This window comes from Embiotoca jacksoni, unplaced genomic scaffold (assembly GCF_022577435.1).
Source record: "Embiotoca jacksoni isolate LCO1_2020_lvr unplaced genomic scaffold, fEmbJac1.0.p SCAF_9, whole genome shotgun sequence".
Taxonomy (NCBI): domain Eukaryota; kingdom Metazoa; phylum Chordata; class Actinopteri; family Embiotocidae; genus Embiotoca; species Embiotoca jacksoni.
Window position 1 is genome coordinate 14454818 of NW_027185447.1, and position 20972 is coordinate 14475789.

The 20972-nt window shown below is 41.3% G+C and overlaps 1 protein-coding gene across 1 annotated transcript in view; it reads left to right on the forward strand.

Annotated features, from left to right (window-relative positions):
- LOC138193523 (metabotropic glutamate receptor 7-like) overlaps positions 1-20299 on the forward strand; it is a 66369-nt gene extending 46070 nt beyond the window's left edge. The window contains exons 7-10 of the mRNA XM_069141648.1: positions 901-1040; positions 6032-6967; positions 14986-15238; positions 19136-20299. Coding sequence (XP_068997749.1) covers positions 901-1040; positions 6032-6967; positions 14986-15238; positions 19136-19185 — 1379 coding nt within the window. The 3' untranslated portion in view covers positions 19186-20299. The remainder of the gene's footprint in view (positions 1-900; positions 1041-6031; positions 6968-14985; positions 15239-19135) is intronic.
- Positions 20300-20972: the final 673 nt, after the last annotated feature.

A 20972-nucleotide genomic window follows, 5' to 3' on the forward strand; every position in this document is an offset into this window, starting at 1 on the left:
AGAGTTGTGAAATGCAGCAGTTTTTCATTCTCTTTGTGAGATGGTGAAAGTGACCTCATCAACTATGCAGGCCTCATGTATAAAATCAAGTACAACCGTTTTTTCCCATTATTGTTATTCAACACTCAGTGCTGCGATCTCATGTTGACTGACATCTACATTAGCACACCACCTTGCACTCAGGCGTTATATATCCTCACATATAGAAGTGTACACAGCACTGACAGGCTCGAGAGCTCGCATAATGCACATTTTAAAACGTATTTTTGTCATGCGTAATGTTTCAGGTGGCCACAGTCCTCTCTGAGCTAATTAGTGAAATCTTCAGGGCGCTGCTTGAGACGGCCTGCTGCTTACTGAGAGCAGATGGGGATCGCATGATGCTTTGGCCGACTTGTTTATCCTCCTTACGTGTCCTGTTGTCGACCACTGTGTGTAAATAATTTGCTTATAACATGTGGAGGTGTAAACTCATTTTATGCAGCTGTCAATTGCTGATATAAGAGCAGAGCCGAGACTCCGCACAACTTCTCCCGTTTTGAATGTGTCAGTATAGTCCTTCAGTGGCCATTGTGCAGCTGTGATGATACATAGGAAGCGAGTAAGGAAGTGTTATATTGGCCAGTGGGGAGTTCACGACCCCACTCCCCGTCCTGAATGGGATTATCATAAAGGTTCAAGATATCGTGTTTGGAGTTTTAAGTTTTAAACGGGGAGGGACAGACTCTCACACTGTGGTCCTTTGTAATGTCCTTGTCGGCCACTGTGCAGTCAGCAGCAAAGAGTTCAAAGTTCATGCTTTCCTCTTAATACAAAAGGTGCTGTAACCTGTCACACCAGCATCTAACACTTTTCTATTCTGCTCTCCTTCTCCTGCGCTTTCTCTCTGGGTCTGTACAGGCAGCGCCGGCACCTCTGTGGTGTTTAACAAGAACGGCGATGCTCCAGGACGTTACGACCTGTTCCAGTTCCAGATGACCAACTCGTCCATCCCAGAGTACAAGGTGGTAGGACAGTGGGTGGAGAGCCTCCAGCTGCGGGTAAGACGATTTTCTGATGCTGAAAACACACAGACGACAGTCTGATATCTAGGTGCATATCTCGCAGCAAAATTTATGTTTTCCAAAATGGAAATGTGACAACAATGTGCACATTATTTGCAACTCAAACACGGCGAGAGCTCAGGTGCAGACATTTTTACTTTCAGTCTAATTGATGTATTTTACGAGCAGAAAATGAATTTGTTTGTGCAATTTTACATGAAAAAGAAAGTGTCGCTTTTTACCCAGCATTTAAATGTTTCATAAATTTCAGATGTTGTTTTCCTCCAACAATGAACGGAGAAACATGTACACAAAATGGCATATCTATTCACAATGCAGCAGTGCAGCACACTGGGACCAAGAAGCTGATGAGGGCCTGTGTAAGAACCTCATGGTGGACCCTATCGTGCACATATAATTTGTCACGGTCACCAGCATTGTCCTCACTTTTCAGACCCAGAAGCTACGTCACTTTTATATACAATCTATTGTGCACACTAAGCGAAACCTTCGGGGCTGAAAGATGAAGCCAACGAGAAATGCAAAAAACGTAGTTCCCAGAGCGGCCACTTGAGGCTAGCTTCAAGAGTGAGTCACTCAGAGAGCTCCATGTTAAAATGGCCAACTTTACAGCAGAAATAAACATGTTTACAGCTTGGTACAAAAACACGTTTTGGTCTCTATAGCTGATTTCCCTGTTCATGTCAAATGTATAGGGGGTTAATTTTTATATAACTGACCCATTCAACTTGTATGAAGACTTAAACATATGCATAATTTCAAGCAGGGTTGCTTTGACAGCTGGGGGCTGTGACAGTTGGCAAGCTGCCTGCAGGTTTCAGCATTGAGGCTACATTCAGCCCACCTTAGCTCCACCCACACACCACCTCTTTGCCCATTATGGGTGTCGTCACGGAGGCTACATCTATTTTTTATATACAGTTTATGGTGCGCATGAGCGTGCATTTGTGTTTGAAAAATATTTGCACCAGTGCCAATCACATTTAGGTTACACTGCAGTGTATACACACACACACTTCAGTTTTTGTGTTGCCCTCCCAATGTAAGCCAAATGTTAAACATAGTCCAAATTCACACAGAAGGTTATTCTAGACTTCATTTAATAAGACGAATGTTTATATCCATAACTGAAACATGGTTTTGGCAAAAGTTATTAAATGTCCCGACAGCTGCTTTTAAGAAAAAAAAACTGCAGTGAGACCAGACACATGTAGTGTGTGAAGAGGGATAAAAGGAAATCAGTTTCTCACGTTTAGTATATTATCAAATTGTTTTATTAAAAATGTGTCCACCAGTAAAAGGATGTCGTATAGGACCGGATGGCTAATACATCAGAGTGGACTCAAATTAAGCGTTCAACATTAAAAACACAACAGTGAGGTGAGCTCTCACTGTTTTTGGATATCATTATATCTGCATCTGCTGGAGGACTGACGCTGTGGAGTGGGAGGAAGAGAAAGAACATGTTTTTAACCCAAGTGTCAGTCCGTATAACGTGTGCTCAGTCTTTGGCAGAGAGCTACTGAAGATGTTGATGCTGTTGGAAACTGACACCTAAAATACACACCTCCCATGTTCCTCCTGCAGCTCGTTAGCTCTCCTGCAGGTTTTACTGTACACGATGAGAGTCTTTGATCACATTTTGCCAGATGAAATTTAAGGATAAGGGTAAATCGTGTGACAGCTGCAGGAAAACGGAAGGATTTTAATCTAAAAATAAAATATGAAATATGAAATTTATTTGACAACTTTTGGTACATCCGGAACATGATGTGATGGCAACGTGGATCGGGCTTTTTAAAATTTTATATTATTGGAGCTTTAAATAACTTTAATTCACCTACAAAAAAAAAATACTGTCTAATATCAGTTTTAGGTGCAGAGCTGGAGACAGCTGCTCCTTTTTTAAGTGCAAGGTGCTGGTTTGCAGTCGCTGTAATAGATCTCACTGTCACAGCACAAGAATGGGCTCCGGGTGATTCATGTGGACAATAAAGAAAGTGATGAGTTTTATTTTGTTTCAAGGCAAACATGGTTTGATATTGCCCACATGGTAGGATGAAAACTGAGCTGAAATTTCTATGTATTTCTGTGTAATTCCATCCTCCCCCCCGACCCAAAAGAAAACATGACATTTACATAAAGATGAGTTAACATTTGCATAATGGCTCACTGAATGACAAGAATTAAACTCTACCAAATGGTTTGATAGCACAGGTGGAAATCTGTGCGTCATTCTGTTTTAGTATGATTACAAACCAAATGCTGTTATAATTTTATTCCAATGCAAAAGGTAATATTTTGTTCAGCAACACATAAAGAGCCATGTAATTTAACGGTTTCCCTAAAATGACAATTGTGCGACACGTTGCATCATTGATAAAAGAAGCTCGATTTAACCCTGTCGCAGCTCACAAAAAGTCAAATTAACTCCAAAATTAACAACTAAAGTGAAATCCACATAAAAACTACAGCAGCAGTGCGAGCCCAAAGTGTCCAAAAATCTTGTTTCTGGTCACCATGGCAACAGAGCTGTTGGTCTCATTACTGTTTCCACACTGTGTGTAATCGGGAGGTTTTCCAGAGAGCACCATTCATTGTCCAAATAACAAATGGCACCTTCATGCCCCCAGATAAATGGCAGATGATAATCTACACAGACAGCGCAGAAACAACACATTCGTCATAGCCACAGGTACACACACGTCACAAACACATGGCAGATGTGAGTGTGTGTTTGTTTGTGTGCTACAGAAGTGCAGTTTTGCAATTACTGGCGGTTGCCACATGTGGAGGAGGTGATGATATCACCTGCAGTGATTCTGGACTCATGTTGTATGTCATGAGGACTGTTTTTATATCCGCTGATGTTTATGGTATCAAGTGACTGTGAGCGTAACTACATGTGGTGAAAATTGGTGAGATGGTGGAGAGTCTCTCTGTCAGGTTTTATTGAGATCATAGGGAAAAAAAGCAAGACTGCAAATAACTGTATTTGATTAGATATTTTATTCAATATTACTTTAAAAATGTTTTCCATCTATACTGATCTTTTTAATTTTTGAATTTTGAAAATTTTTGTTTTAAACCACAGAAATGAATACATCAGCAGCAGAGCTGGTCGATATGGACAACATCAAATGTCACAATATTGCAGGGATGACTATTGGTGCATTCACAAAATATTTACAGAGATTTGTGATAAATAATCATCAGTAATGTGAATACAATGACTTAGTGGGTAAAGGCAAATAATAGAACAGCTAAAAGAGTTTGAAAATACAACTGTCTCTAAATCTCACTAATTGTATGTAAATTAGTAATAATGTAGTGTGCTGGCCAACATCCTTAATTTTGACAATCTGATACAAAGCTAAGGTAACAGGCTGCTGGATTTAGCTTAATAGTTGATAGACAGAGATGAGCACAAAACCAAAAAAACAACAACAATAATTGCACTTCCCAAAATGTTAAATGATTCCTTTCAAGGTGCCCCATTGAGTTAAATGTTTTGTTTATATTCAGTCTTAGTGACTAAAATACTAATCTTTTGATTTGTATAAAGTTCCTCATATCCAGCATTGTTTATTAGCTTGCAGCTTTCTTCTAGCTTTTACAACTGTTGATCAGTGTAGTAGTCTATAACCATCGGTCAGACTGCACCTGCATGTGTGTCACTCTGAGCACACGTGAGACAAAAAAAATGGGTACACACTGCATCATGCAGATACTAAAAGTCAGAAACTCCACAGGGGGCCTTCAAGTCATGAATTCACTTCACATCAAAGCACATGAAAAAAAAAAAAAAAAATCACTAAAATGAATTCCTGTTTCCATCCATCATCTATACCCGCTTTAGCCTGAACAGGGTCACAGGGGGGGAGGGGAGGGGGGGGGCTGAGCTTATCCCAGCTCACTTTGGGTGAAGGCGGGGTACACCAGTCTATCACCAGTCTATCACAGGGCCAACACATAGAGACAGACGAACACAAAGACCATTCACCCTCTCGTTCACACCGAGGGAAATTTGTAGAATCACCCATTAACCCGAGCAGTTTTAGACGACAATAAAAAAAAATTCAGTTTAAAACTCACACCATGGACTGTGGAGTTTCTACGTTTGTTTGTTGGACGCCATTTGATTTAGTTTGGTCCATGTCTGATTGATACTGCTGTGAAGGTATTCGGTGTATCTTTAATCTTGTGGTGCTTTTCAAGTCACAGATCAGTAGACTTTCAGAATAAATCTATGTACTATAAACGTTTTTTTGACGCCCTAACAAAATATGTTCGACCCCTAACAAAATTCAGTTTCTTCATGGGTGTTTTTTTAAGGCTGACTTTCATGGAGATGCTATAGTTGAGCTTGAATCATGCAACTCCTCAGGGCTTTTTTGGTTTTGGACTTTCAGGTATTGCGTCTGTAAACTGCACTTTTCATTTTCATGACAAGATAATAAATAGAAATAGCTCTGCAGTCAAACGGAGGGATTTTGCAATCCCAAATCCCATCCTCCTTCCTTCTCATCACGTATTTCATACCTCACTGGCTCCTGTATTAAAACATAATGTCTTTCGCGATTCACATTTTTTATTTTTTATTTCACTGAACAAAGGTAGGCTCTGTTGCTATGGTGATTTCAATTACTTTCAAGTATTAGAAGAGGCAATCCTTCTAAGAAATTGGCAAGAAAGATGCTGTACTGTATTAGCTTAAGAGTTTTTTTTCAGGTATTTGCAATGATTGTAGTGTGCAGCACTTTGTTTCCTAAAAAAGGAACTTCATAAGAATCATAATGAAGTAACAAGTCGCAGGTTAATACGCAGTGTTGGAAGAGTATATTAATGTTAGGCCCCAAAATTCAGGTACTTTCACTGTCCACATGGTTTTTCATCTCTTGTGATACCTCTTGCTCATCTCGCTGTGTCTGACCCTCCTCCTGTGCTGTGTGTCACATCTTTCCCAGCTGGAGGAGCTTCAGTGGCCAGATGGAGAGCAGGAGGTGCCTATCTCTGTGTGCAGTCTCCCCTGCAAAACTGGAGAGAGGAAGAAGAAAGTAAAGGGCATGCCGTGCTGCTGGCACTGTGAGCTCTGTGATGGCTACCAGTACCAGTACGACGAGACTTCCTGCAGGCTGTGTGCGTACAACATGAGGCCCAACTCCAACAGAACCGCCTGTCAGCCCATCCCTATTGTCAAGCTGGAGTGGCACTCCCCTTGGGCAATTATCCCCGTCTTCCTGGCCATGCTCGGTATCATCGCCACCATCTTCGTCATGGCAACTTTCGTGCGCTACAATGACACGCCTATCGTGCGGGCGTCAGGCAGAGAGCTGAGCTACGTGCTGCTGACAGGCATCTTTCTGTGTTACATCATCACCTTCCTCATGATCGCCAAGCCTGATGTAGCTGTGTGTGCCTTCAGGAGGATCTTCCTGGGCCTGGGCATGTGCATCAGCTATGCCGCACTGCTCACCAAGACCAACCGCATCTATCGGATCTTCGAGCAGGGGAAGCAGACGGTCACGGCCCCCCGCTTCATCAGCCCCACCTCACAGATCGCCATCACTTCCAGTCTAATCTGCGTGCAGCTGCTGGGGGTGCTGGTGTGGTTCGCCGTCGACCCTCCAAACACCATCATCGACTACGATGAGCAGAAAACCATAAACCCCATGCTGGCCCGCGGCGTGCTGAAGTGTGACATCACAGACCTGCAGATAATCTGCTCACTGGGCTACAGCATCCTGCTGATGGTGACCTGCACTATCTACGCCATCAAGACCAGGGATGTACCAGAAGACTTCAATGAAGCCAAGCCCATTGGCTTCACTATGTACACCACTTGTATAGTCTGGCTGGCCTTCATCCCGATTTTCTTTGGCACGGCCCAGTCGGCGGAGAAGGTGAGTCATTTTTTTTCTCTTGTGCTGTCTCCCGCTCTCTCTCTCTGTCTTTCTGTCACCACCCTCCTCTTTGTCTGTCTTCCCCCCACCGTCCCTGTCCTCTCACAAATTTCTCTTTCATTTCTTTGGTCCTGTTTTTATCTTGTCCAAACACATGCGCACATGCATACTTGTGCAAAGAGAAAACGAAAACACAAACAGTGCATAAAGGGGAGCACACACACAGACAAACACACACACATTTAGTGACTATATAAGTTATGGATTTGTTTTCTCTTGAGTTCATATTTACATGACTCGGACGTGCACGGAAACCCACACTAGGACCATGGCGGATAGAAATAGGCACGTAAAGGTGGAGGAGTGATGGGGGTGCCAGCCTATCCAGATGCCATTTTAGCTCTCACAGCGAGGGCTCCAGCATATACTATTATGCTTTATTCTGGAGCGGGAGACAGGCGAGTGGAGGAGGTGGAAGAGAATGATGAGGTCCTGGAGGAGAAGGGAATGCAGGGAGAAATGGTGGGGTAAATACAAGTTTGATTCAACACATACCTTCTCTTGACAGCTGCGCTCTACTCAACAAAGCATTTGACATTGTATGCTACTGGAGTTGATTGAGAATATGACACTCTGACCTTCTGTGCTAGTCATTGCTTATCTGGCCGGCGCTGTGTAGAATACAGATGCATTCATCTGCTGGACTCGCGTGCCGCTTGGCAGGCATGCGCGCGCAAGACGGAGTGAATGGGAAGTTTTCCACTGACAGAATATCGATGCTGACAGGAAAGTGTTACTCCAAACCTTTTGAGAGACCCACCACTCGATATCCTTCCTGCTAAGCTACCGTATGAGATGGATCAGAAACTGATTTTCCTCATCTCAATTTGCTGCTGATTTCATAGATGAATTACACCCTCAGCAGCGATTAGGAGTTCATTATGTTACTTACGGCGACTGGTGAAGCAGAAACGTGTTTATCTTTCCCCTTTATGCACTTAACTCTTTCTTCACACCACCTCCACTTCGCAACACTGCATCTTTGTGTAATGGCATCTGTGGGTGCATCTCTGCTTACACCCCAGCCGCTGTTGGTGAGAAGTGCCTTAGCATGTCTTGATAACATCCTTTGCAGAAGCTGCTGTGAGGTCAACATGGAAGTGAGGATATCTTTCCCGTCATTTCATTCTGCTTATGCTTCAGTTTTCAATATGTATTCCTCACACCTGTTTCTGCTCAGACTTTATTTACTGGCTCGTAAGATCCCTTCATAATTACTTCTCCAAATACAGCATTAACAAAATTTTGTAATTAGGGTAAAGATTAGATTGTTTGTGTGTGCATGTGAATTAATGTGATGCACTCACTTTACAAGTACCTCACCCTGTTGTGTTTTTATGTGTAGATGTGGCTAAATACCCACTCAGACATGAGTAATCTCTCACCCCAGGTTGTCCAATATCAAATGATTTATGATAACACTGAGATGACATGATGCCAGCTGCCAAATTACTCACTTTAATGTTGTTTTGTGGTCTTTTTATTGGAGCAAACATTATAACTGGAATTCCTTTAATACCATTTAGGTGCCCTTATTTTCCACACCTGTGACTCCCCCCTCCATCCTTCCCCTCTCCTCCCCCTCTCCTCCTCCCTCTGTTTTGCCCATTCAAACTCATATTGAAGGAAGCCATGCGAAAACGGGACCAGAAAGATCACAGAGCACTCCCCGCCTCCTGTGCACCTGCATGTGCTTAGTCAACTACTCAGCACATTCAAGTTAATGACGGTCAGAGTCACCAGCATCTAAATTCAGCTGTCCTCAGTCCCGGACATCAGCTGACTAAAAAACAAACAAACTTCAGGCCTGTATGCCTCTGCTCAAACAGAGCTTCAAACAAATGCCTGCAGGATCAACATAGAAATATGCAAAATAGTTTTAAAAAGTCACATTGATATTTATTTCTGAATTTGAATTGTTTTTTTTACTCCAAAATGCTTCCAAATGAACCGAAGAACTCTGTAACGTCTTTGACCATAAAACATTCCGCACAGTTCAGAAGAGACCATATAATGAAACACTTTTCCTGAGGCACAGAAACCTTCTCGTAAAACAGCTCCAAGACTCGGTCATTCTTAAAAGAAAACGTCATGTGTCGGAGGCTTACATTCTTCAACATGTCTGAAAACCACTTAGACTCTTGTAGGATGTCTACATAAACTTTGTGAAGACAGATCGTCCTGACAAGCGTCTTCAGCAACAACTAACTATTCTAACAGCTCTCGGCAGGTAAAATGAACATTGCAATTTGTAATCCTTCCGTATTCTGCAAACAATTGAACTTGACAAGAGATGGACTTGACACGTATTGCAAAGACGTGGACTCTTTTAGAAATATGTGAAGTTCCTCTGCCTATCACTTGTTTTATGCATGAAACCTTGGGCAGACTGCAGGCAAAAAGCTAAACCTGGTCAAGTGTAATGAAAAAAAGAAACGCTGCAGTTTTGATTTTAACCTTAACCTTATTTATGAAGGAAAAGAAAATGTGTCTTACATCACTCTGAGCTGCAAGGCAGAAATTAGGATTGCCTATTGTAGTTTTCCTGACAAGTGACGTTTGGAGTTTTAGAAAGGTAATAACTGAAAAGCAGTAAATGGCAACACTTTTATTTGTAGGTTTTATGAGTGTTGGTGACACGGCTACAAGAAGACATTTGGCTCAAACTTTTGCCCACCAAAATATATACAGGACGTCCTACCTGAGGACCAGTGAGGCAAAAGTCAATTTTATATACAAACAATATCAAAACTTAACCGAAACTATGAGAGTTTGGTGGCCTGCCAAAAAGAACAAAAGGTCAGAGGGAGTCTGACTTGGAGCTCCCCTCCTACCTTGACAGAGAAAACACATGAGTTTCAAGTTTTCCAACATGGGACACACGATCACGTGTAGTGACACGTTTACCACATGTTGCAACATACGATAAAATGGGGAAAACATGGACGTTTTCACACGGGAATCTATGTGGGCTTCACGTCCCAAAACCATGTTTCATATGTGCACAATCACGTGTCATGCAATCACGTGATTTTTTTTTTGCATGTGAAATTCACGTGTTTTTTATGTTTGGGGAAACTAACCAAGACCAGTAGACTAGATTAACAAACAAAAAAAACTCTGCAACAGGACTTGCAGGTCTCCATCCTCAAAAGAAAGAGAAACAAATGAAAGCAAATAGTCAGAGTGTTACTTCGTCTTCGGAGAGAGAGCTCCTTCTCCTCCAACATCCCTTAAATAGGCTACAGTGGGCGGAGCCATCCGCTCATCACAGATCAGGAACACCTTAGAGACAAAGAGAAAAGAGCACAAGGTCCCTCTTATGTAACAATTGGCAAAGCGTATTGTAACCCTTAAATCTACCAATAATTAATTTTCATACTAGACTCAAAGTGAATGTTGTCGAGCCACGAGCCTTGCTTAGAAAAACAAATGTATCTGCAAATTAAAACAGAGGGTGATGTGACTCAGCTGCGTGAATTTATCATATCAGCTCGATGCCTCCACATCATATTAAAATGACTTTTACAGTGCATCGTTTTGCATGTATAATTGCACATGCAGCTATAATGTTGAAACCTTCTTTGAGCTGTCCTCAGTGGGAGGAGAAATATACTAGAAATATACGAACACAATTCTCAGCGATTGTAGTTGCAGTCTAATTTGAAATGAGTGAACACGATATTAAGTGCAGTAACTCAGTGTAGAAACCCTGCATGACATTTAAGCAGCTGCCTTCCAGCTAGAGGGAGTCGACTGTACTGCGCTCTCACTGAGGAACCTTGTTATGTGCATTATCTTAAAGTACGTGATCAAAGTTTGATTGATTGCTGTCAAAACTGTTGGCTGTGACAGATTCATCACTCTGACAGTGCTGCATTCTCCTCACTGCAGAAGAGCATCAGATTGTGATGAGTTGTGGAGGGTTGTGAGTCTCTGCAGAGACAGAATGGATTCTCCTCTGTGCCAGCACAAAACCAGTCACAAACATGACTCTGTTTTTGTCAAAATACAGTCCTATATTTGAATAGGCTTATTGTCATCAAGCGTTATCAAAAGCTCTCTCCTGTCAGATCGTCTCTGCATGAACTCCATCTCCTGGTGACTCCTAACCAAATGGGAAACCTCTGGAGCTCTACCCAACATTAACTAAGATTAAAGTAATTTCCTAAATTAAGGCCCAAAACAGTTTTTTCATGCACTAGTAATTTTTTACATTCCTGGCTATTCTGCTTGCAGGTCTCCTTTCAGACTAGTGGAAAGAAACTGTCCAAAATACACATTCAACTGTAATTTTACTGCACTTTGTGAATTTGCTCTTTAATTTTACAACATGTTTTGAGGCAGTTTTCTGCAAATGAGGCTGGGTTTTTTTCATACTCTGACCCAGAAAACTTCAACACTATTCCTATCTATAGTCTGAAGGTTTTTATAGAGGGTTTTCTTCATGTATCATTCAAAGCTTGATTTATATCATAGCTACTTTAATGCAAATGGTGAAAATAGATTTTTTTTTTTTTTTTTTTTTTTTTTTCAAAGATGCTTACCGTAGTGTCTGGTGTATGGAATGATAATAAGAGCTATTTAAAATCCCCTATGTAAAAACCTTTTACTTTCATATGTCTAATGAATTTTGAATGTGGCTTCATCCAGTGCCCAGATTTTTGTTCTGGAAGTGTATGGAAATAAGTGCATTTTTAACAATTCTTCTCTTTAATAAGTAAATCAAATTTGAGGAAATTTGTAGTACAAAGAAATAAATGTCTTTATGTTAAAAATCAACAGGGGGAAGTTTTATGGTTACATCCTATTCACCTTAAGACACTTAAGGCTGTCTTAAAAGGGGGACCGAAAATGTGTCGCTTGTCACTTGTTACACTTGATAAAGACGAGTTTTGATTAGAACACAAAAATACAAGTGTTGATTCTGTATTCTGACAAATCCTGTTGAGGAAACATCAGAAGTGACTTCCTGAGATTGTTTTTGACTTTTATTTACCCACGCGGACTCGTGCAGCGCGTGATGTGTTACAGTTCCTCTATCTGCCGATCCCACAGCCCACAAACGGGGACCTCCTTTACAGAGTCATAATGAAGGGAGGGACATCACCGCAGAAAGCGTCTTCTCCAACATGGAATAGGGATTTTGCAGCACAAAGCCAGACAGAGTTATTCATGACATGAGCCGGGCTAGAAAGTAGGCCACCCCAAAACAACAAGAGACATCCAGGTAGCTGAGAGGAGACTGTAAATCTCCTGGATTCATTATTGAAGGCGTTCTCTAACAGGGCAGAGAGCATCCTAATTGTCACTTACTGAATCAAGTCCTTATTGCTGTGTTCATTTGTAGTACTCAACCATACCCAACTAAATTGCCTTTGCAGTAAGTATATCCCTGGTGGCTATGATTATGAGAATTACACTCAACAGCTTTTTTTGTCCAAATGAAAGGCGCATCGTTTGTTGTGGCTGAATGTTAACGTTTGGCTTCTCAATGAGATGTAAAATTCAAAAGCAACCATTTGATTCCTGATGATGACGTTAATAAATCATTACTGCGGCTATAAATAGAGAGTTGCCAAGCAGTGGTGAAAATTACTTCATGTATTTATTTATGTTAAAGCAACAGGAATTAATTATGAATGTTGTGTGACAAGCTAAACATTCGAGTGGTGGATGAGAGGGGCTACGAATTTGGGTCAAGCTCATCGAGAGGCAAAACGAAAAACCCTGTCTGGGTGATTAGAGAAAGTAAGAAAAAGGATTTGGTTTGGTTGGCTTGTGCGCATGTGTAGCTGTTTCAGAGGGAGTGGAAGCCCACATACCTACATACTTTTGTGTGTGTGTGTGTGTGTGTGTGTGTGTGTGTGTGTGTGTGTGTGTGTGTGTGTGTGTGTGTGTGTCTGTGTGATGAGTATGAGGAAGCACCTCTAATGCTTATTGTGAGCCTGCTCCTGAATCAACTCTCCTGCATGGTCAATAAATCAGTTCTGATAGGGTCAGCATCGCAGAGTCTAAGGTATCAGGATCTCATTAAAAGCTTATTCCAGGCGTGTTTAGTTGCTTGCACCAAACTTGTTGTTGCTATGGATACCAGACAGGTTACCAACTACCAAACATGGAGCGGCAGCACAGAGCGGAGATTCTCCGGTGATTATGTTTGATGCCATGTGTGCGTCTCCTCACGATGCTTTGACCGATTACCCCAAAATCGAATCATAAATCCTGTAAATTCACAGCTCAGACACAACATTCCCTCAGCTTCAAGTGACACGGAGCACAGTGTATTGTGATATTCATACAGTTATTAATGCATGGTGCACCAGCCAGATCACTGCCTCTGATGCTGCTCCACAGAGATACGGGAGGGATGGCTGAGTGCATTGGTATGTTGATGATATATGTTGATGATTTTTGGAGATCAGAGGACAAGGGCATGACTGGCATGTAAATGAGCGTTGAAATGAAATAAATTACCGATATTTACCAAGAAAGATTGTATGCAAATTGCGACATTTCTCCCTTTGCTGATTCAGTGAGCATTTCGCTTCTCCGCAGACACACTGTGGCGGGTAATGTGTTTACAATTGTATCCTCTCCACCATCCACATTACCAGCGCTTGACTAAAAGGCAGCACATAAGTGACATCTGATGCTTTCGAGTGCAGTAGATTAGTGAGGGCGCTTTGGTGATCGCCTCTTGAAATAATAATGTCCCCTCTTGAAGTGATTGTTTCTCCTTCAGGACCCTTAGATGAAACTGGGGGCTCTCGCATGTCTGCTTATTCTCCAACTTCACTCTTTGTGAAATCGCTACATTCTAATGAAGTCGATGTTTAAGATTCTGGGTTAGCTCACAATTACAACTTGACAATGTGAAAGGTGTTACATAACCTCTGAAAAAGGAATACTGTGCAGGAAGCTTTTTAGAGAATGTATCTGTGTCGTGTCTCATGAATGGCAATCTTATGAATGATCTTACCACTTAACGCAGTGAGAGCCTTTCACAGACTGCACTCTGCTGTGTGCAGCGCTGCAGAGAAACAAATGTATACTGCAGAAGCAGTGTTCTGAGTCCATGCTCAGTGGGTTCTTTTGTTCTCCGGGAGAAAATTTACAATTACAATGGACCTGGCAACAGGAACTGTTAGTGGAGGAAGAAGTAGCTGCTCAAGTGGTGAAAGAAAAACATCTGCTATAAAGTGACTTCAAAATGTTGTGGACAGATCATCCACCGACAGTGAGCTCCAAAAATGTAGTCAAGAGTAAAGAGACGGGTAGGAAGGAGGCCTCCTGAGGACATTTTGATGAAGTCTTGGTGATGCTTCTGCGATTGTCATTAATACGCTTGAACCGTCTTTGACTTGAGTGAGTAGCTGCAGGTCAGGCTTTAATAAATGCTGCTGGATTATGTTACTGAACGCATGGCTGCTCCTCTGCCCATAGCTACACAGAGCAAATATCCAGACTACCACGTATCTGATATTAGATTAGCAAAACAATAATTTTATAACTGAATTTATAAGTTATTATGAAATTGTATGTTTTTACAGAACAAAGACATACCGTATCCTCTGATGAAAAACACTTCCCTGCAGGAAGTTTCACCACAATGCAAGACTGAAAAAAAAGAACAACGAACACTGAATTGTTTTTAATGGGTGTTCAGATTTTGTTATCGGGCAATAGTTATTATTAGGTTTTGCCTCATCACCGTGCTCAACAGTGTGACTGTTCTGTAATTGGTCACAGATGTTTAGCGATCATTGCTGTCTTGTTTCTAATGTTTTCTTTATAAGAGTTTAAATGCTACTTCTAATGTATTTATCCGCCTCATAGAGCCACAAAATCACAGTTCCTGCCACATCCACAAGCATCCATTTTCATGATGAATCCTGCTACTCTATTCTTTTTTTTTTTTTTTAAACCTCTCTCTACCTGTCTGTGCTTCCTTTCAGCTGTACATCCAGACAACCACACTGACCATCTCCATGAACCTCAGTGCCTCAGTAGCACTGGGCATGCTCTACATGCCCAAGGTGTACATCATTATCTTCCACCCTGAGCTGAACGTACAGAAGAGGAAGCGAAGCTTCAAGGCCGTGGTCACAGCTGCCACAATGTCATCGCGTCTGTCCCAGAAGCCCAACGAGAGGCCCAATGGAGAGGCTAAGACTGAGCTGTGTGAGACCCCTGCTGCTGACCCCATGAGTAAGTAACCCAGTGTGAGGACCACAATTGTTAGTACTCAGAATTTTAATATTCAGAAATGATTTATAACACTTTATAATATAGAACAGATACGCAGACATTTTAAAGTGTTTATCAATGTAAAGTATTTATGAACCACCGTATGGAGACATGTTTTATATTATTACAACTGTCTTTTACTATATTGTCCTTCATTATCTTATTGCTGTTATACACCTGCCTACCACTGCAGGAGGAGTTATAGCTGTTGAAAAATCCATTAATGAACACTTACTTCTGCTTAAAACTATGTTATACCCAGGATGTATTGCTGTTTGTTGAAGCGCACACGAGGGCCTCTGCACTGCTAGGTTGTGGCTGCTTTCTAAGGTTGTGTGTCCACTGTGGAGGCAGGTTTACATACAATAGCCAATAATGTACCTACCTTTTGAAATTACTTTGATCTGACAGAGTAAACAAGAGGATTTGGCTATTTTCAATTGTTATTCAACTGTTATTATCCGATTTCAGTCAGAACAGGCTACTGAAAATGTTTCACAATAAAAGCCTCATTAAGAAATTAAGGGTTTTGTATGAACGTAATAACAGGCTAAAGGGCTTTTAATTTGAAACATATACAGAAAACGTTGAGTTTGTATTTACACGTAATGCAGTAGCTTCAACAGGACAAACAGGAGAGGATCAAAATGAGGCTTCGAGTTGAGTGAATCAATCAAAACACATCAAATGTCAATGACTTTGAACATTCCATTGGTTTTCATTGAATCTCTTGCATGATATAAGTTTAGAAATTATTGGATCTTCAAGCACTTAAATATCTACATGAAAAGTTAACAGATCAACAGTACTGTGAACATTTTATTTCCTCATGTTGGAGAAGAAAATGTCGTAGCGTTGTTTCGGTGCGCTCCAGCAGCACGACAACTATGATTATATTATTAAAACCACTTATTACATGTTTATATACAGGCTGCTTGTAAATTCTAAATAGCCTTGTTAAAGTTAAGAGTTACCAAATAAATGCTCGCTAATGATACATTTTACTATTTATTTTTACGATCATAAAGCTGTTAATGCAAAGAGTAATGTATAACAAAAACACGATGTGAATGCTTGTAAAAGTTAGTCACACATCTATGTGTGTTATCTACGTGATAAAAATCTATGAATGCTAGCAGCATGTACATGTGAAATTTCAGTGACGGTCTCCGTCTCTCTTTTCCTACAATGACTTAATAGCACCTATATAGAGATGAGGGAACGATACAGACCACGAAGAAGAACCAGCGGTGAAGATCTGTGTCATGTCAGATGTAGACTTATCCAAGAAACATGAATGAGATGTCTTTTTATTCTTTCTCAGATCTACCTCAGATTTCCTTTCTTGTACTGGAAAGTCCCATTTCACCAATTTAGCTGGGTTGCTGCTTGGTTAAAATGTATGTATAATGTCCGAAAGAAAGGACCTGGTTATCTTGAATCTTGATAAACGGTTAGACCTTTAGCCCAGGAGCATGGCAGCGAGCATGAGAGAAGATGGGGGACTTGCTCTGTGAAAGGATTTGAAGGAGGGCTTTGTAGCAGGGAATGGAAGAAGATAATCTGTCTCTGTTGCTGTGTGTTACTCATACCACCCTTCATCTGAAACAGCAAGCATGATCCTGTTAGCTAAGATAATGCTGGGTATTAGTGCGTGAGTGAGCAAGCCTACATTCTCCTGCAGTTAGGTGAGATAGTGTTTGTTTAGGAAGAGAAACCCCAGAGAGAGCTTTAAAGAGAGAATCTGCAAATGCTGGATCTTAGATTAATGTTGCCATGGAAGCCCTTTGCTCAACTCCGGTTTAATGATGAAGACAGAGAAGATTGACAGCTCATGCAAATCACACATCACAGCTTCCAAGGACCTCCTCTCCCACAACACTTTTAATCACGCAGAGCGATCATGGCACCCACAGGTGCACCGGCGCCTCAACCCCACTTTGAATTACGCCTATGAGATGACAGATTTTCCTGGGAATTTCTCCAAATACCCAACAGTTGTCACACTTATCTGTCATGAGTCGAATGAGCTTGTGTGTGCACATAACTGTGAGCATGCCTCCGGGTTTCAATGTGTGTATTGGTGAGTGACTGAACGCATGAGAAATGCACATATAAGTCGGGGAGCTGATGCAAGTGTATCAGGGGATGGGGAACATATCCTTGCCTGCCACACATGTGGCTCATTGAGCAAATACATACTGTGCATAGAGGGTAAAACCTCAACATCTGTTGCAGTAACACATCCCAAGTCCCCGAGCAGGGAGTCTCTGGAAGGCCCTCCCAAAAGTGCACCGTGTCATCTGCTCTGCGTGTCTCTCACCTTCTGTCTCTCCTACATGAGTGTCTTCTCGCCTTGTCTCCCCTCCCTGCACACTCTCCCCTTCTATTGCCCTTCGTTTTTAGCAACAGTGGAAGTGACATTTATTAATGGCGAATTTATGTGCATGACCGACCCGAAACCTGAACTGTGCCTCGACCATCCCTGGAGACTGTCCGTCAATTCCTGTAACCATCAGAGCGCCAAATATCTCCCTTTCAGGGCCCATCGGTCCTGTATGAGATGACTCCCAGTGATTTATGGGATTAAGAGCATTAGCAATTCTGCAGATTTACATTGGTATTGAAAGGGTGTAATATCTTCACGATTATAACTCTCAGGGAGGAGGTTTTACCCAGTAATTCTGAGTTCTGAGATGTTGAATTGATTCACTTTCCTATTATTTTTTTCTAACAGGCATGCGTGTGGATGCCTTTTTTTTTTGTTTTTAGATTGAATTCATTACATTAACAATGAATTCTGTGGTAGGAAAACAAAAAAAGATGAGAAAAGTTGTGCATGAGATAAATTAGGCAGCTTTCAGTAGGACAAATTAAGATGACAGTGAAGGTAAATGTCTCAATCCCAAAGCAGCAAACAAACACAAAAAGCTTCTCACTCTAAAAATGACAAAGTCTCCATAAAACTGTTTACATGTACCAGCAAGACTCTGTGGTACATTTACTAATGTTTTATTCATCATTCTCGCTGGCCAAGACTACAAAATGCAGCTGTAAAGAAATGGTGCGACTTTAATTGCGTAGCCCATGGGAGTCAGTCGCCATAGCAACATTAAAGCAGTAGAGTGAGAATTTATAGCAATGTCTGTAATTAAAAAAATGCACCTCAACCTTCTCCACTGTAGACACAGGACAACACGCGTGTAGATACACACAGCCTCGTACTTGCTGTGGACTACCTCCACATTTCCTTATCCCGGTCTTAACCTCCGCTATATCATCCACTATTTAAATATCGCCCAAATCCAAAGGCTAACCATAACTCCAGATTTAATTCCAGCCTTCTAGAGAAGTCATGAAGCCAGAATGACCTCACTTCACAAAAAAATGCTTTCACTCTCAAAGGTTTAAAACACGAATTGGTTCTCATAATATACAGCAGGATACAAACACAAACGGCACCCAGGCACTCAGCCACATTCTGATGGGTTTCCATGGCAATCCAGACTGGGATCGCATTGCATGCCCTAGCATTTGTTCGGTGCCCACTTGTGTGGTGTTTGTGTTTTTTTTTTTGTTGTTTTTTTGTTTTTTTTTATCACTAGCTAACATCTGAAAATAGAAACTAAGGCTTTACACAGGGGCATTGTGAGCTGAAATGATACACAAGGGCAGAAAATATTGCTCCTGATTGCACACAGCTGGTGATAAGAATGCGCAGCACGACGGGAAGACTTTACCAAAGCGGATGATGTCTATTTACCTCTGCAAGATGCTCTTTTGTTTGGTTTTAGCTGCGCTCAAAGTAAATCTTAATCCTTTTTTTTTTTCTTCTTTTTTTTTAAACTCTGTTCTCAGGTCAAGCAACCAAGAAAACATATGTGAGTTACAACAACCTCAGGATCTGATCTGCTTGGAAACGAATGCTGTTTGTCCTTTATCTGTGATTGAAGAAGGGGAAGGGAGCCGTGAGAGGATCAGAGGAAGACACGCAGAGGCAGGAGAGAGAGCGCAGGCATCCCAGCACCACCTGCAGTATCGATGCACTCCAGGACTGTGGATAGCATCCAACCTCCATCCAGACATGATGCATGAGTCCCGACAGAGACTAGCGCAGGTTTAGGGCAGCGTGGCTGGGTCGTCCTCCAGGACCAGGCTGTAGGTATGAAACTAGTGCCGTGGCCTCCTTCTCTCTCTCTCTGAGGGAGAACAACTTGACTGATAAAAGGGGTCACTGTGAATGAGGACAAACACATTAAAAAAAAAAAAAAAAAAAAAAAAAAAAAAAAAAGGGACAGTGGATCTGCTTTCAAAATATTTTCTTTTGAAATGTCATTAAAGCCATATTCTCCTGGGGTTCCCATTATCTGATTTCTGTTTTGTATTTGTTTATAAGTGATTTTCTTCTGTGCCTCTTTTTTCTTGAAGTTGATTTAATTACCTTAAACAGCGAGCTCTGCCACATTCTGTATTTTGTTTTAATGAAATCAACTCAAATCAGTCCCAGATGATTATCATGTTAGAGTGATGGACATTGTAACTATATATTTTTTTTGTAAATATTTGAGAGTATTTTCATGTTTGGAGTACAAAACTAGATATCCAGTCTTTGTTCAATTGGATTTGGATGGTAATGAAAAGCACCACAAAGTGTTCACTTTGCATGTGCCAATGTATGTCTGTTCTATTTGATGTAAACAAAAAAAACAAAAAAAAGAGAAATAAATTCTGAAAATGATAATGAGCTTCAGCATCCTTCTGCAGTTTGTTTTCTCTCCCAGAGCTGAACTTCACTGAATGACAGAATATGGCTTTAATCTGCTGTTGAGCTGACCTCCCCTGTATCTGCAAGCATGTTTGTTTTATATAGTTTCGTACCGGGTATATTATGCCTCATTATGGTGTGGGAAGCATTAATATCAGAACAATCATGCAAGTATGTTGTGATGTCTGTCAAATTATGAACATGTAATAAAATCACTTTGTTATCTTTTATACAATTAAAGCAGACAGCATATCATAGTTATTCATGTGAGTCTGTTTGTGTGAGCGTGAGTGTTTCACAGCAGGCGAGAGGGCAGCATGTTTAAACTGATGTATGAAGAAGTACAATTAATCGCTGTGCTGTTTACAGGTTTCTGTAAACCGATGGAAATGTTATGTGCTCGTTTACTTTCCCACCCCGCGACAGAGCGTATTAGTGAGCTCGCTGAGCAGCGCTGTCATGCAGAGGGGATGGGACCACGCGAGAGGAGAAGATTTCCACCAACTGACTCCTTCACTCACCCTTCCCTCTGTTGTTTCTCTCTCTCTCTCTCTCTCTCTCTCTCACTCTCTCTCCCGCCCCCCTTTTAAGTCTCACCACCAATCCCCAATATGAATAATATAACATGTCAGATCAATTTGTCCTGCTGATGACCAAAGCCTTTACGAGCCAACCGCTCTTTATTCCTGTGCCTGCCTACAAGCATAATGTTACTATTTTCAATATTGATTATTATATAAAAACACAAACAGGCCACGCATGAGAGACTTCTGTTTCTTCACCCGGTAAGCGTCTCCCTCTAGGCTGTTATGTGGGCAAATATATGACCAAGAGATGCCGATTTCTTTTCTCTGTTGGTGTGTGAGTGAGAAAGAGGGGGATGATATTCTTACCCACACAGGTTTTTCTGTTGTTTCTCTTTCCATTTGT